This window comes from Vombatus ursinus, unplaced genomic scaffold (genome assembly GCF_900497805.2).
Source record: "Vombatus ursinus unplaced genomic scaffold, bare-nosed wombat genome assembly UNPS02014790.1, whole genome shotgun sequence".
NCBI classification, from domain to species: Eukaryota; Metazoa; Chordata; class Mammalia; order Diprotodontia; family Vombatidae; genus Vombatus; species Vombatus ursinus.
This window is the reverse complement of record NW_020954568.1, coordinates 535,073-553,082: the sequence shown is the minus strand read 5'-3', so window position 1 is coordinate 553,082 and position 18,010 is coordinate 535,073. Positions and strand designations below refer to the sequence as shown.

General features: G+C 45.4%; 1 protein-coding gene across 2 annotated transcripts; it reads left to right on the top strand.

Annotated features, from left to right (window-relative positions):
* Positions 1–15,421: 15,421 nt before the first annotated feature.
* ASCL2 (achaete-scute family bHLH transcription factor 2) lies at positions 15,422–17,355 on the top strand. 2 transcript variants are annotated; one of them, XM_027868675.1, is made up of 2 exons: positions 15,422–16,276; positions 17,207–17,355. In XM_027868675.1, the coding sequence occupies exon 1, from the start codon at positions 15,422–15,424 to the stop codon at positions 16,238–16,240; it is 819 nt and encodes a 272-aa protein (XP_027724476.1). In that variant the 3' UTR covers positions 16,241–16,276; positions 17,207–17,355. The 2 variants fall into 2 exon arrangements, with proteins under 2 accessions (XP_027724476.1, XP_027724475.1); XM_027868674.1 differs by having other exon boundaries at positions 17,204–17,355.
* The last annotated feature ends 655 nt before the right edge of the window (positions 17,356–18,010 follow it).

Here is an 18,010-nt window from a genome sequence, read left to right as displayed (position 1 = left end):
CAGACTGAGGCGTGATTGGGAAGTCCAAGAAGAAACCACAGGGCGCCATATTTACAGTCCAAGATCATGAATCTCACCTACAGGGTAGGGGATCAAGGCAGAAACCGTGGGTTGGGATCATGGATTCTGTGCCCAAAGGCATAGCTGGTCTCCTGCTAGGTCGCTGGCCTAGACCAGCTGCATGAGGTCTCCCAGGAAAGGCAAAAGTGAGCACTCAGCGCCAGATTCTCAGGCCAGGAGTAGACCAGAGCAGATTACGGATTCACATCCCTATCCAGGAAAGCCTCATGAGGGCGGGGGCATCTGACAAAGGGGATAGGATTGCATTCAGCCTCCAGAGCTCTCAGGTAAACCAGCAAGGCTAGGGGTCCCAGAACAGTAAGAATGGGTAAACAGACAAACCAAAAAAGTGTAGTCAATTAGCATTGAAAACAGTTTTAATCATTTTGAACTTCAATACAAAAAAAAACAAAAAAGAATATTTCCATGTGCACAATGCAACATGAAAAGAAGATTCAATATAAAACCATGGATTTCCAGTTCACACCGTTTACTTATTACCACACATGATTTTCAAAGCTACTGTTTTTCTGTGCTTTCTTCTAAATTTTCTTTTGTTTTCTGCTGTGAGCTTTTGATTTTTTGTTTTTCTCCCATATATATTTCGTGTGTGTGTGTGTGTGTGTGTGTGTGTGTGTGTAAAACCATACTATACATACTTCTATTTATCACTTCTTTTTCCAGAGGTGAATAGCACCTTCCTTCTTCAGTCCTTTGTAGTTGATCTGAGCATTTAAAATACTCATAATGACTTAGTTTTTCAAAGTTGTCCTTAGGATAATAATATTGCTGTTACCATGCACAACGTTCACATGGTTCTTCTCATTTCATTCTTCATAATTTCATGTACTATTCCCATGCTTTTCTAAAATCCGCCTGCTTATTATTTCTTACAGCATAGTAGTATTCCATCACACTCTTATACCACAACTTGTTCAGCCATTCCCCAAATGACAGGCATTCCAGTTCTTTGCCACCACAAAGAGAACTGCTAATTATATTTTAGAACATATAGGTTCTTTTCCTTTTTCCCTAATCACCTCAGGAAATAGACTTAATAGTGGTATTGCTGGGTCAAAGAGCACACACAGTCGTATAAATGGAAGCTCTGGAAATTGGCAATAGAAGAAAATGTAAAATACCCCATTGGAAAAACAACTGACCTGGAAAATAGATCAAAGAGAGATCATTTAAGAATTATTAAACTACCTGAAAGTCATGATTTTATTTTTTAATTAATTTATTTTGATTTATCAACAATCACTTCCATAACCTTTTGAGTTTTAAATTTTTCTCCCCCTCCCTCTCCTCCCTCCCTCCCAAAGATAGTGTGCAATCTGATATAGGCTATACATATACATTCCTATTAAACATATTTTCACATTAGTCATGTTGTAAGGAAGAATTAGAACCAATAGGAGGAACCACCAGAAAGACACAACAGAAGAAAAAAATAGCAAATAGTCTGCTTAGATCTGTATTCAGACTCCATGGTTCTTTCTTTGGATGTGGACAGCATTTTCCATCATGAGGCCTTTGGAGATGTCTTAGGTCCTTGCATTGCTGAGAAGGGCTGAGTCTATCAATATTAGTCATCGCACAAGGTGGCTGTTACTGCGTACAACATTCTCCTGGTTCTGCTCACTTCACTCAGCATCAGACCATACACATCTTTCTAGGTTTTTCTGAAGTCTGCCTGTTCACCATTTCTTATAACACGATAGTATTCCATTACATTCATATACCACAACTTGTTCAGCCATTCCCCAGCTGATGGGCATCTTCTCAATTTCCAATTCTTTGCCACCACAGAAAGAGCTGCTATAAATATTTTTGTACATGTGGGTCCTTTTCCCATTTGTATGATCTCTTTGGGATATAGCCCTAGAAGTGCTATTGCTGGGTCAAAGGGTATGCACATTTTTATAGCCCTTTGGGCATAGTTCCAAATTGCTCTCCAGAATGGTTGACTCATTTCACAACTCCACCAACAACGCATTAGTGTTCCAATTTTCCCACATCTTCTCCAACATTTATCGTTTTCCTGTTTTGTCATGTTGACCAATCTGATAGGTGTGATGTGGTACCTCAGAGTTGTTTTGATTTGCATTTCTCTAATGAATAGTGATTTAGAGCGTTTTTTCATATGACTATAGATGGAAAGCCACGATTTTAAAAAAAGAGCTTAGATATCATCTTTCAAGAAATTATCAAGGAAAACTGCCCTGATATCCGAGAACCAGAGGGTAAGACAGAAATTGAAAGAATCCACTAATCACCTCCTGAAAAAGATCCCAAAATGAAAAAACCCCAGGAATATTATAGCCAGTTTCCAGAGCTTCCAGGTCACAGAGAAAATATTAAAAACAGCCAGAAAGAAACAATTCAAATATTGTGGAGTCACACTAAATCAAGAGTCAACTACCCAGCAAAATTCAGTGTAATCTTTCTGGGGAAAAAATGGTATTTTATGAAATAGAAGACTTTCAAGCATTCCTGACGAAAAGACCTGAACAGAAAATCTGACTTCGACTATGATAGGATGATATCCCAACGAGTAAAATTAAATGATGAGAAAGAGGGATGCGCTAGGAGAAGGGAGAAGAGAGAGGTAGAATGGGGTGAGTTATTTTACATAAAGAGGTATGGAGTCAAGACGAACTGAGTTCAAATCCAGCCTCAGACATTTGATACTTACTAGCTGTGTGAACCTGGGCAAGTCACTTAACCGGAGTTGCCACACAACACACACACACACACACACACACACAGAGGTATGAAAAAACCTATTCCAGTGGACAGGAAGATGGGGGATAGGGGGTAGTGGGCAAAGCTTGAACCTTACTCTCATCAAAAGTGGCTCAAAGAGGGGAAAAAGATACATGCTCAGTTGGGTTCAGAAATCTATCTTACCCTATAGAGAAGGAGGAAGGGGGGGGGATAAAAGAAAGGTGGGGAGCGGATAGAAGGAAAGACAGATTGAAGGAGGCAGTGGTCAGAAGCAAAACACTTTTGAGGAGGGACAAGGTGAAAGGAGAGAGAGTAGGATAAACAGGCGGAGGTAGGATGGAGAGAAAGACACATACAGTAATCATAACTGAATGTGAGTGGGATGAGCTCACCCACAATAGAGAAGCAGACAGCAGAGTGGATTAGAAACCAGAAGTACTTGGGAGAAAATGTACATCAATGTACGACAAAATTACATCAATAAAACAGGGAAAGGGCAGATCAGTAAATTGGGCATGCAACTAAAAAAAAACTAGAAAAAGAAGAAATCAAAAATCCTTAATTAAACACCAAACTGGGAATCCTGGAAATCAAAGGAAAGATTCATAAAATTGAAAGTAAGAAAACCACTGAACATTATAATAAACAAAACTTGGAGCTGGTTTTATGGGAAAAATACAATAAAGTAAACTATTGATTAATTTGATTTAAAAAAAGAAAGAAAACCAAATTACCAGTATCAAAAATGAAAAAGGTAAATTCACCACCAATGAAGAGAAAATTAAAGAAATTGTTTGGAGTTATTTTGCTCAATTATATATCAATAAGGGGCAGCTAGGTGGCACACTGGATAGAGCACGGGCCCTGAAATCAGGAGGACCCGAGTTCAAATCCGGCCTCAGACCAAACACTTGACACCTACTAGCTGTGTGACCCTGGGCAAGTCACTTAACCCCAACTGCCTTAAAAAAAAATTTTATGTTAATAAATCTAACAATCTCACTTAAATGGATGAACATCTACAAAAATAAGCCCCACCTGGTCATAGCGTATGATACTTGTGACATGTTGCTGTAATCTCCTTGCTAGTATTTTACTTAACATTTTTGCATCAATATTCATTAGGGAAATTGATCTATTGTTTCCTTTCTCTGCTTTGGCTCTTCCTGGTTTATGCATCAGCACCATATTTCTGTCCTGAAAGGAATTTGGTTGAACTCCTTCTTTGCCTATTTTTCTAAATAGCTTATATAATATTGGAATTAATTGTTCATTAAATGTTTGATAGAATTCACTTGTAAATCCATCTGGTTTTAGTGATTTTTTTCTTAGGGAACCCATTGATGGCTTGTTGAATTTCTTTTTTTAAGTTAGGGTTATTTAGGCATTCTAATTTCTCTTCTGCTAATCTGGGCAATTTAGCACTCATTGCAGATGATATTATCGTATACTTAGGAAATCCTAGAGAATCAACCAAAAAACTAGCTGAAATAATTAGCAACTTTAGTAAAGTTGAAGGATACAAAATAAATTCACATAAATTATCAGCATTTCTATAGATTACTAACAAAGCCCAGCAGCAAGAGATAGAAAGAGAAATTCCATTTAAAATAACTGTAGACAATATGAAATACTTGGGAGTTTACCTGCCAAGACAAACACAGGAACTATATGAACACAATTACAAAACACTTCTCACACAAATAAAGTCAGATCTAAGCAGTGGGAGAAATATTAATTGCTCATGGGTAGGTTGAGCCAAAATAAGAAAAAGAGTAATTGTATCTAAATTAATTTACTTATTCAGTGCCATACCAAACTACCAAAATTATTTTATAGAGCCAGAAAAAATAATAACAAAATCCATGTGGAAGAACAAAAGGTCAAGAATGTCAAGGGACTCAATTAAAAAAAAAGCAAAGGAAAGTGACCTAGCTGTTCCAGACTCAAACTATATTATAAAACCACAATCATCAAAACTGTCTTGGACTGGCTAAGAAATAGCGTGGTAGATCAGTGGAATAAATTAGATTTGCAATACACAACAATAAATGACTATAGTAATTTAATGTTTTATAAACCCAAAGATCCAAACTTTTGGGACAAGAACTCATTTTGTGACAAAAATTTTTGGGAAAACTGGAAAACAGTATGGCAGAAACCAGGTCCAGACCAGCATCTCACACAATATGCCATGATTTAGACATAAAGGGTGATACCATAAGCAAAGCAGGAGAACAAGGAACAGTTTACTTTTCAAATCTATGGAGAAGGGAAGAATTTATTTTTTAATGTCATAATTTTTAATGTAAATAGTATTTTAGTTTTCCAATTACATGTAAAGATAGTTTTCAACATTCATTTTTTTATAAGATTTTGAGTTCCAAATTTTTCTCCCTCCTTCCCCCCCCAAGACAGAAAGCAATCTAATATAGGTTATACACGTGCAGTCATGTTAAACATATTTCTACATTAGTCATATTGTGAGAGAAGAAACAGAACAAAAGGGAAAAAATCATGGGAAAAAAAGCCAAAGAAAGCGAAAATAGTCTGCCTCGATCCGCATTCAGAGTCCAGAGTTCTTCGTCTGGAGGTGGACAGCATTTTCCATCACGAGTCTTTTGGAGTTATCTTAGATCCTTGCATTGCTAAGGAAGGCCAGGTCTATCAGAGTTAGTCATCACACAGTCTGGCTGTCACTGTGTACAACGTTCTCCTGGTTCTGCTCACTTCACTCAGCATCAGCTCATCTAAGTCTTTCCGGGTTTTTCTGAAGTCATCATTTCTTATAGAACAATAGTATTCCGTTGCAATCCTATACCACAACTTGTTTAGCCATTCTAAATTGATGGGCATCCTCTCAATTTCTAATTTTTTGCCACCACAAAAAGAGCTGCTATGAATATTTTTGTACATGTGGGTCCTTTTCACATTTTTTTGATCTCTTTGGGATACAGACCTAGAAATGCTATTGCTGGATCAAAGGGTATGCACATTTCTGTAGCCCTTTGGGCATAGTTTCAAATTGCTCTCCAGAATGATAGGATCATTTCACAACTCCACGAATAACGCATTAACGTTCCAATTTTCCCACATCTTCTCCTACATTTATCATTTTCCTGTTTTATCATATTGGCCAATCTGATAGGTGTGAGGTGATACCTCAGAGTTGTTTTAATTTGCATTACTCTAATCAAAGAGAAGGGAAGAATTTATGACCAAACAAGAGATAGAGAGCATTACTAGAGGTAAAATGGACAATTTTGATTATATTAAATTAAAAAGATTTTACATAAGCAAAAACCAATGTAGCCAAGGTTAGAAGGAAAGCAGAAAACTGGGGGAAATTTTTTACAGAAAGTTTCTATGATAAAGGCCTCACTTCTCAAATATATGGAGAATTGAGTCAAATTTATAAGAATATGAGTCATTCCCCAACTGATAAATGGTCAAAGGAGATGAACGGGCGGTTTTCAGATGAAGAAATCAAAGCTATCTAAAGTCATATGAAAAATGCTCTAAATCACTATTGATTAGAGAAATGCAAATTAAAACGACTCTGAGGTACCACTTCACACCTATCATATCGGCTAATATGACAGAAAAGGAAAATGATAAATGTTGGAGTGGATGTTGGAAAATTGGGACACTAATGCATCGTTGGTGGAGTTGTGAACTGACTCGACCATTCTGAAGAGTAATTTGAAACTGTGCCCAAAGAGCTATAAAACTGTGCATACCCTTTGATTCAGCAATAATACTACTACGTCTGTATCCCAAAGAGATTAAAAAAAAAACAAAAAGAAAAAGGAATCACATGTACAAAAATATTGAGGAAATGTCCATCAGCTGGAGAATGGCTAAACAAGTTGTGGTTATGATCATGATGGAATACTATTGTGCTAGATGAGCAGGCTGATTTCAATAAAACCTGGAAGACTTACATGAACTGATGCAAAGTGAAGTGAGCAGAACCAGGAGAACATTATACACAATAACAGCAACATTGTAGCAATGATCAGCTGTGAATGACGTAGCTCTTCTCAGCAATACAATGATCCAAGACATTTTCGAAGGACCCATGATGAAAAATGCTACGCGCCTCCAGAGAAAGAACTGATGGAGTCTGTATGCAGACTGAAACATACTATTTTTCACTTTTTAAATTTTTTTCATGGATTTTTTTGGTCTGTGTTTCCTTTCACAACATGATTAATACGGAAATGTGTTTTACCTGACTCCACATGTATAATTGACATCAAATTGATTGGTTTCTTATGGAGTGGGGAGGGCAGGGAAGGGAGTGGAGGAGAGAATTTGGAACTCAATTTTAAAAAAAGAATGTTAAAGATCATTTTACATGTAATTGGAAAAAAAATTAAGTTTCAGATTCTCTCCCTCCCTCCCTCCCTTCCCTGCTGTCCCCCTCCCATTGAAAAAGTAAGCAGTTTGATTCTGATTATACATGTTCAGTCATGCCAAACATTTCCATATTAGCTATGGTCAACTAGTATTTATTAATCAGCTCCTCTTCCACATCAATTAACCGATAAGATGGAGGACTGGACATTTCCTCTGATCTCCACAATCTCTCAAACTTCTCCAAAACAGAAAGTATGTGTCAAAGACAAAGCAATGGCAGCTGAGTCTATTGTCTAGGACACTTGGAATCCAGAGGATGGTTAGATATGCATACACATGCACACACAATTTGTTTATGTATATTAAAAATATACATATTTTAAATTTATAAATGCATATTATATAAAAATACATAAACAAATCCATGAACTAATGTCTACCTTGAGCTTACTCAGCTTACTGAGTACCACTACTTACTGCCCTCTACCCCCCACACTACTGGCAGTGAGACTGGGGCAGCCAGAGGGAATCCACAAGACTTGAGTTCAAATCTGACCTCAGCTATTTCCTAGCTAAGTGACCCTGGGCAAGTCAGATAGCCTCTGCCCCAGTTCCTTACCTATAAAATGGGAAAATAACAGCACCTACTTCCCAGGGTGCTGCGAAAGCACTTAGCACAGTGCCTGGCACATAGGTGCTATATGTATGTTAGCTATTGTTGTTACTATTATTACTATTAAAGATTAAAGTAAAATAAACGAAGGAACATAGTACTGTGTTTACACCAGAAAAAAACGAAAAATTGTAACTGGAAAAAAACTAATATTAGAGAGAGCTAGAGGAAAATAAAAACCTAACTCTCAGAACTTTAAATGTAATAGATTAAACAATCCAATTAAACGAAAAAAAGTGACAGATTGAATTTTTAAAAAACCCTACGATCTTTTCCTTATAAGAAATACATTTAAAAAACAAAAACATACACAAAATAAAGCTGAGAGGATAGAAAAAAATTTACTATGCATCACACAAAGCCAAAAAATCAGGAATTGCATTCATGCCATATGACAAAACAAAAATATTAAAAAAAAGAAATAAACGAGGAAACTAATATTATGCTGAAAGGAACCAGACACAACAAAACCATATCAGATACAAACTATATACTCCAAATGCCTTAGCATCCAAATTCATAAAGGGAACATTTTTTGAGCCACAAGAAGCCATAAGCAATATAGCACAGTAATGACAGAACACTTCAATACCCCTTTCTCAATTTTGGATAGGTCTAATAGAAAAAATAAACAAAAGGGAAAATACGGAACCAAACAAGTTGCTGGAGAAGTTAAAGTTAAAGGTTAAAAGACATGATGTCTTCTAGATGGGATTTGCAAAAGAATATACATATTTCTCAGCACCATATGGAACATTTACAAATATTGACCACATATTGGGACACAGAAATATTGCAAACAAGTGTAAAAAGGCAGAAATGGTTCATTCATTTTTTTTTACAGACCATAAAGCAATAAAAATAAAAGATACAGATTTAAATAGAAACTAAGAATGAAATCCTAAATAGAGAGTGGGTCAAAGAACAAATTATAAAAACAATGACTATGTAAAAGAAAATTATAATGATCAAACAACACACCAACATTTCTTAAAAGTATTCCCAGCAGTAAAGCTGTCCTCAGGAATCCCTAAAAATATACATTAACAAAATAGAAAATGAGGAAATAAATAAACTGAATATATAATATATGTATATTTAATTTGAAAGCCATCAAATAAATCTAAAATAAGCTCAAAAGAAAAGATATTAAAAATTAGAGGGGAAATAGGAAAATTAGAAAAATCATAGAAATGACAAATACAGCAAAACCAAAGCTGTTTCTTTGAAAAGACTAATAAAATTGATAAAATCTTAGCTAATCTAATTAAAAAGGATGACAACAGAAAATCAAATCAATAAAAAAGCAAACGAGAAACTTGAAATCGTAACAAAAACCAGAAGAAATCAAAATAAGAAGAACACATTGTGCACTATCTTACGCTACAAAACCGAGCACAAAAAAGAAAAAAGAATATCTTGAAAAAATACAAAATATCCAAAATGTCAGAAGACAGGCTAGAGAAATCAAATAACCCAATCTCAGAGAAGGAAACAGATCTAGCTGTAAAGGTACTTCCAAGTGGGAGGGGAGTCCTAATCCTAATGGATTCACAGGAGAATTCTATCAAGCTTTTAAAGAACAGTCAATACCTATCCTTCACAAATTATTCTCAAAAATTGGGAAAGAAAGCACTCTACCAGAATCTTTCTATGAGACAAATCTGGTTCTAAAACCAGGGAAAGATAAAACACAAGGAAAAAAAAACTATAGGCCAATATCATTAATGAATACTGACTCAGATTTTAAACCAAATCACGTCCAATAGAGTACAAAGATTTATCCAAGAAATCGTTCATTATGATCAAGTGAGATTTATACCAATGATGCAAAGATGATTTAACATTAAGAAAACAATCAACATAATGAATCATATTAAAAACCAAAACATCCAAAACCATACAATCAACTCAATGGAAAAAAAAAACAAAAAAAAACCCAAGCCTTTGACCAAGTACAACACTCTTTTATGCTAATAACTCTATAAAATATGGTAACAAAGGTATCTTTTATTAAACATATCTATCCAAAACCAAAAGCAAGTATCCTACACAATGAGGATACACAAGAACCTTTTCCAGTAAACATGGGAGTGTGGCAAGAATGCCCACTCTCCCCACTGTCATTTTACTTCTGGAAATGCTAACAACAGCAATTATGAGAGAGAAAAAAAATTAAAAGAATAAAGATCACAAAAGAAGAGATAAAACTACCCTGTTTGCTGACGATATGATGGTTTACTTGAAAAATTCTAGGGCATCAGCAAAGACGCTAATGAGACAATTAACAGCTTCAGAAAAGTTTCAGGATGCAAAATACATTCCTAAAAACCAACAGAATTTCTGTAGAGCAACAAAAGCCAGGAAGCAGTAATAGGGAAATCCCATTGCAGATAACTATAAAATGCATAAAAGATCTGGGGATGAACCTCCCAAAACACATGAAAGACTTCTATAGCTTCAATTACAAAACTTCCTTAAAGAAATAAAGAACATCCTAAATGTTATTGTTGTTCAATCGTGTCTGACGCTTTGACTCCATCTGGGGTTTTCTTGGAAGAGATACTGGGGTGGTTTGCCATTTCCTTCTTCAGCTCATTTTACAGATGAGGAAACTGAGGCAAACAAGGTTGAGTGACTTGCCTAGGGTCACACAGCTAATAAGCGTCTGAGGGTGGGTCAGAACTCAGGAAAATGAGCCTTCCTGACTCCAGGCCCACAGTTCTATGGACTATGGTAACACCTAACTGCCTTGCATCCTTAATAGCTAGAAGAATATTCAGTGCTCATGGCTAGGTCGTGCCTATATAATAAAAATTACAGTGCTATCAAAGTTAATTTACCCTTTTAACACTATACCAATCAAATTATCAAAGGGATACAACTTGATATAGAACTTGATAAAATAATAACAAATTTCATTTGGAAAAACAAAAGATCCAGAATATCAAATGGTGAAAAGAAGTAAGGACAAAGTGGGGATTCCAGACCTCAAACTATATAATAAAGCAAGAGTCATCAAAACCATCTGGAAGTGGTTAAAGAAAAAAGGGAGAGGGAGCAGCTAGGTGGCGCAGAGGATAGAGCACTGGACCTGGAGTCAGGAGGACCTGAGTTCAAATCCGGCTGCAGGCACTTGACACTTAGTAGCTGTGTGGCCCTGGGCAAGTCACTTAGTCCCAATTGCCTTATCCTCCACCGCCCTCCCCTCTCCCCCCCCAAAAAGAAAAGAATAAAGGGAGAGGTGACAGGAGTAGAGCAGACAAAGGAGTCAGAAACCCTAGGAGTCGTTATAACATTGGGCTTTGTGACCTCGAAACTGCCGTGACAGTCTCCCCTTAAGGGACTCTGTAAGCTGCAGAATATACTTACGGAAAATGACTGCCAAGAATCTTCTTCAGAGGTTAGTACAGCTGATAATACTTCATCTACCATCAGCTTGTTTTTTTCTCCCTGACAACAAACCTCCCAAACAACATTTTGCCTGCCCTCTGGTATGTAAGTTGGCCTGCTCCCGGGGAGGGGGCACCCAAGGGACCCCTCCCTCACAAGGGCCCTTTGGAGCACACCCTCCCCTGCAGGAGGCGCGCACCCTCCCTTCCTGCCAGAGCACCTCCTTCTGCTGAATGGACCCATATCTCGGTGCTGCCCTCACGTGAATCATCCTCTAGGTAAATATGCATGCCCAGCCGAATGTCGGGAGCCCTTTTCCTCCTCATCCTCACAGCTTGCAATAAAGCTTTGCATTTGTACCGAGTTGTTTTACCCGAGGTTCTCAGCATCTGCTGTCATTAAGGGGTTGTTTTCCCAAGGGCTCTGGCTGGCCCACGGGTCTCTCCTTGGACGTAAAATGGGTACCTAGCCAACGACTTACCCTAAGGACAGCCACACCTATCCTGGGGGAACGTGGCCCTGTGAGCTCAGCTGTAGAAAGGGATGGTCAATAGGGGAACCTCCCATCCTAGGTACTAGGGTTGCAAGTACAAGGAATGAAACCATCTCCCCAAGCCTGCTGTTCTAATCAGGAGAGACAACCAGGGCCTATGAAACCCATCCAGAGATACAGCATGAATACAAACTATAATACAGTATAAACCGGAAAGAGAGCAACAATGTAACCCAGAAGCTTGGGACAGAGGGTGACCACACAGCAGAGCTGAAAGGGAGGGACAGTTAGGAGGGGGACAGGGGAAGGGAGGGCTTTCCAGGCAGGGGGAACGGCCATGGCAAAGACCTGGTGATGGGAGATGGAGTACGTTGTCTAAGGCATAGAGAGAAGACCGGGTTGGGGGGATTGCAGAAGGCAGATGCTAGCTGTAATAAATAATACTAACAATTAAGTAGCACCTACTATGTGCCAGGCACTGTACTAAGTGCTTCACAAATGTTATCTCATTTGATCCTCAGAACAACCCTGGGAGGAAGGTGCCATATGGCAGCCATGATTATATAGAGGAAGAGGTCCAATCACTGCCTTCAGGAAGTTTACAGTCTAACCACACACATGCTCACATGCACAAAGCATACCCCAAATAACTTGAAGGGTACTAGGAGCTGTGAGGCCAGGAAAGGACTCAGCCATTTGAGGGAGCTCTGAAGGACCCAGGGAGGTGTGCACTCCAGGCACAGAGTTCAAAGACAAGGAGGTGGGATGGAGGGTGTAAGGGAGGGCAAATGGGCCAGTCTGGCAGAGAGGCTGAGGGTGAGCAGCCATCCTAGGCTGGCAAGAGAGGACAAAGCCAGGCTGTAAAGGGCTTTCCCTGTCAAACGCTAGAGGCAATGATAGGGAGCCAGGGAGCCTTCTGCCCTGTAGGAGGGGTAAAGAATGGCTTTGGCAGCCGGGTGGCTGAAATGTTCAGTAAGAGGCTATTGCAATTGTGGGAGTGAGGCGATGAGACTTGGGCTAGGGTGGTACCAGGGTGAGTAGGGAGAAGGTGCAGATGCTAGAGATGGTGTGGGGGGAGGAACGGAAAAGCACCTGCACATAAATCCGAGGCCTCCAAGCGGGGGGTCCAAGAAGGAGGTGGTGCTCTCCACGGAAATAGGGGATTGCCTGTAGGATCTTTGATCAGGGCTTACAGGGTAGGGACTGGTTTGTGGAATTACTTTGTATCTGCCATGACTGGCACACAGTAGGCCCTCAATCATTGCTTGTCAAATGGATGCTGAAGAAGGAGGTGGGTGGGGAGAGAGGAAGGGAAGCGCCAGTATGTGGGAATGTGAAGGGCTCCGCAGTTGTGGATAAGCCAAGTTTGAAATAAGGGTGACAGTATCATCCCCACTTTACTGATGAAAAGATTCAGGCTGGAAGAGGTTAAAATAGGTGTTGAAGGGGTAGCTAGGTGGTGCAGTGGATACAGCACCTGGAGTCAGGAAGACCTGAGTTCAAAATCGATCTCAGACACATGATACTAGCTGTGTGACCCTAGGCAAGTCACTACTCCTGGCTTCTTTCCTCATTCACAGGGGGATTATGGGTATCTGAGAGGCTCGGGCCACAGAGCCAAGAGCCCTGGATTTGGCAACAGAGCTCTGGGTTCCGATCCTGGGGCTGCCCTTTACTGTGCCTGGGTGACCTTGGAAAAGGGGCTTCCCCTTCTGGTCTACAGTGAGGGGGGTCAGCCCAAAGGCCTCTGGGTCCCCTTTCAGTTCTCAACATTCCATAAGCCTCCTTCCCCGGCCCGGCCCAGGCAGACGTTACAGCAAACAGAGGAAGCAGCGTGTCCGTCCCTCTGGGTGCCCCTCCAGACTCACCTCCCCTCTCTCCTGAGAAGAAAAGAAATGTGCCAAGTGCGTTCCAGATTGGAAGTTCACTTACCCTTCCTACAGAGAGAGACCTGGGGGATGAAAAGGGCAGGCCTTTGGGTCACCCTCTGTGGAGGGCCTGAGAGTCCTCTGCGGACCTCCAGCAGGGGACCTTTGAGATCATTTCAGTCAACTCCCTTATTTTACAAAGAAGGAAACTGAGGCCCAGGGAACGGGAACATGGTCAGGCTTCCGTCTCCTGGCACTTAGGTAGTACAGTGGGCTGAGCACTGGGCCTCAGGTCAGGAAGACCTGAGTTCAGATCCAGCCTCAGACACATTAACTGTGTGAACCTAGGCAAGTCTGAGGCAAGACAGCCTTTGTCTGTCTCAGTTTCTTCATCTGTGAAGTGAGGATAATACCACTGACCTCCCAAGGTTCTTGTGACATGATAATTATAAAGTGCTTAGCGCAGTGCCAGGCACACAACGGGGACTTAAAGGATGCCTGTTTCTTCTTCTGTCAGGTCTGGGATCTCTTCCATTGCATTACCTTGCCTCAGAGGAAGGGCAGGGCAGGGCAGGGCAGGGCAGGGGATTGTAGGGGCTGCAGGGCCTATGGACAGACTCAGCCACTGGCCCTAGCTCTCTGCTTCAACCGCCCCAGAGGAAGGAAAGAGGATCAGAGCCTGTGGGCAGCCTCCGGACTCACGGGGCCATCAGGCTGGGGTCCTTTGGACCCAAGTCCATTCAGGCTCACCATGAGGCCTTTCTCGATTGCCTAACCAAGAAGCCAGAAGTAAATCATCTCTTCCGTTCGTGGGCCGGCCAGCTGACCGAAAATTCGTTCACAGCGGACCCCAGCTACTTCTGCTACTCCCAGACCCCCAGCCGGCTGGACCGACCGAAAGAACGAAGGGCGGGGAGGGGGCAGGTGCACAGGTGGGCGGAGGGCTACAGGGCCCTGATCCCGCCCCCTCCAAGGTGAGCGCGAGCTCCCGCCTCCCACCTCTCTCTCTCTGGGCCAGACCCCAGACCCTGGGGCGGGGTACTGTTTGGGGAAGCTGGGCCAGCAGCCACGCGCCGGGGCCCGGATCGCCCTGGGGCTGGGCTTGGGGGGCCCCCGGGCCGCTGCCATTGGCCTGCCGGGTTGGCAACGATTGGGAGAGGCCAATTGGAGAAGGAGGAGGATCGAGCCGAGGAGGGGAACGGGGGCCGCGTGGGGATGGGTCAGGGGCGAGGCCGCCCCCAACGCCCGCCGGGACTCGTGCAGCAGCCCGCTGCCTAAGCCTCCTGCACCGCCGCCCCGACAGCCACCTCCCTACCTCCCGCCCCGGCCCATGCCCCGCCCCGCGCGCGCCCAGCGCGTGGGGATGAAAAAGGGGGCCGGGAGGAGGACGCCTGGACAGCGCCCAAGCCCAAGGGGAGGGGAGGGGAGGGGAGGGGAGGGGAGGGGGGAGCAGGGCGGGAGCGCCCGCCCCAGCGGGGCTCGGCACGCTTGGCTCCAAGGGGGGAGGGCGCTGGGGCTCCATGTGCATTTAAAAACAAGACACCCGGGCCCCGGCCCGGAAAAGCGCCGCAACGACAGAGCCAGACCGCAAGCAGTAGAGCTCCCGACGGCCGCCAACAGCGCGCGCGGGACGCGAGAGCCCCACGCGCTGCCCTGAGGGGCGCTGCCACTTGCCTGCCCCTTCCATCGCACCACCCGGCCGTCCCGCCCGCCTGCTTCCCGCGGGCCCCAGCTGGGCGCTGCGTCTCTCCGCGTCCGGCCACAGCGGGTAGCCATCGTCCGCGAAGAAGGTGGCCTCGGCAGCCGTGGCCGGGCCCTCTGCGCAGACGGGCCAGATCGGACATGGACAACTGCGGAAGAGCGCGGAGCCAGCCGGCGCCCCCCGCGCGTCCTCTCGCCCGCAGCAGCCCCCTGGCCTCCGGCGGTCAGAGGCTGCAACCCTGTGCGGCCTCTGGTGCCTACTCTCCGTCCGGTACGGCGCCTCCCCACGCGTCCCTGAGGGCTGCCCGGCGGCGGCGGCCAGCGTCCCCGGAGCTGCTGCGCTGTAAGCGGCGGCCGGCTCCGGGGCCGGGGACGCCGGGCCCTCTGAGCCTGCAGCTGCAGCCTCAGCCTCCGCGGCAGCAGCCTCAGCCTCCGCGGCAGCAGCCCGGGCCCGACGCGAGCGCGGGGGTAGGAGCGGCGGCCGTGGCACGGCGCAACGAGCGGGAGCGCAATCGCGTCAAGCTGGTGAACCTGGGCTTCCAGACGCTGCGGCAGCACGTCCCCAACGGCGCAGCCAGCAAGAAGATGAGTAAGGTGGAGACCCTGCGCTCGGCCGTCGAGTACATCCGTGCCCTGCAGCAGCTGCTGGCGCGGCAAGACGCCGCGGGTGCCACTTTCCCCGAGAGCCTCCTGGGCGCGGGGGCCTCTGGCCCGGCAGGGTCCCCGCAGCCCCCCGGGGCTGGGGCCCCGTGCGGGGGCAGCGGGGGCCCCTGCCCCTATTCAGGCTCGTATGCGTCGGGCTCCTCCTCCTTCGACTCGTCGTCCCCTGGCCGAGAGGGCAGCTCGGTGCCAGGCTCCCCTCGCTCGCCGTACTCGTCAGACGAGAGCGGTTACGAGGGGGCGCTGAGCCCCGAGGAGCAGGAGCTGTTGGACTTCACCAGTTGGTTCGGGGGCTACTGAGAGGGCGTGTGCGCCGCCCCTCCTCCCCCCCCCCAGGTAACCAGGAGCTGTGGGCAGACGGAGACTCGGCCGCCGCCCCCTCTGATACCCCGCCCCCCACTCCCACACCCCGGCCCAACGCGCCCTGATTGCCCTGCACACACACATACGCGCGCGCATACACACACACACACGCATACGCACACGCATACACACACGCAAACACGCACACATACACACGCGCGCACACACACACGCATACGCACACACATACACACGCGCGCATACACACACACACGCACACACACACGCATACACACACGCGCATACACACGCGCGCACACACACGCGCATACGCACACACATACACACACGCGCACACACACACACACACACACACACACACACACACACACACGCCCCGGGCAGGAGAGCCTCAAAGAAGCCGTGGCTAGACCGGCCTTTGTTTGAGCCGGGCGATCGCCAAACTTCCTTTTGCCGGTTCCGTCGGCCCGGGGGGAGTGGGGTGCCCCCCCCCGGCTCCCCGCTTCTCCCAAACCGCTCCCTCGGGCTAAGAGCGCTGAAGGCGGGTGACTTTGCAATGCAAATGATCTGCGGAGGGAGGCCGAGACAGGAAGGTGCGCGGGGAGAGGCCCTGACTCACAGAAAAGCTGAGCCCAAGGTTGCCTTTGAAGCCCCCGCCTCCAGCTCCGGGCCCAGGCGGTGAAACGCCGAGTCAACAGTGCCGGTGAAACTGCCGAGCTAGTTGTTGGGAGCGGGGGAGGGGGCGGTCTGGCCCGGGCTGCACCCGCCGGCTCTGGGTGCCCTGCGGGAGGAGGGGGAGGAGAAGAGCCGCCTGCTTGGCTGGGGGGCCCTGGGGTGGGGCCGAGGCCGGCCCAGGAAGAACAACTGGTTCTGCCGGCTGCGCTTTATGGCGCCTGGGTTGTTCCCTCTCCTTTCCTAACCTCCCCCGACCCCCCGCAGCAGCACTGAATGCCGAGAGCACCCAGTCAGTACCTGAGGGCCTTCCTTGCTTCCCTACCTGTGAAGGAGCTGCAGAAAGCCTGACCTTGCTACCTGCCAAAGATTCACCCTGGCTGCTGGACGGCGAGGGACCCAGGAAGCCTGTGCTTTAAGCCCGGTCTGCCGGGGCCGGCCGCACACGGGGGGGGGGGGGGGGGAAGGTGGACAGGAAAGGGGACAGAGAAAGGTCGGCCTTGAGCGACAGTCTGGTGTACCTGGAGGCTTCCTTCTCTCTTCCTGCCCCCAACTTTCTATGTTAATATTTCAAGGGGGATGAGTGTAATCACCCTTGCCTCTCATTAGAGGGAAAGGGTTCTGAGAACAGTCTTTTTTTTTTTTTTTTAATGAGTGGAATTGAGTCCCAGAGAACGATGTCAAGATTTTGTGCCAACGAACTGGAGCTTGGGAAGCCCATAAACGTGATCGTGGAGGGGGCTTCCCTCCCCCGGAGGGGCTGCCCCCCCCCCCAAGCGCTCTGGCTCCTGCGGCAAGCTGACTGGCCTGGCCCTGGCTGCCTTCGATGAAGGCTGGATTGAAGGCACTGGGCAGATGACCTTGCCTGAGAGACTGTCTGCCCCGTACATAAGAATTACCCTATTTTATGGAAAGTGGATTTTATAAATAAAACAGAATCTATTTATAATATGACTGTAAAACTCAGTGCTGGCTCTGAAGGAGGAGTAGAAACTTTGTCCCGGGGCAGGAAAGGTGGACAGTCTCCCTTTGGTGCCCATCAGACAGATGGGAAAGCTGAGATGCTGAAGTGAG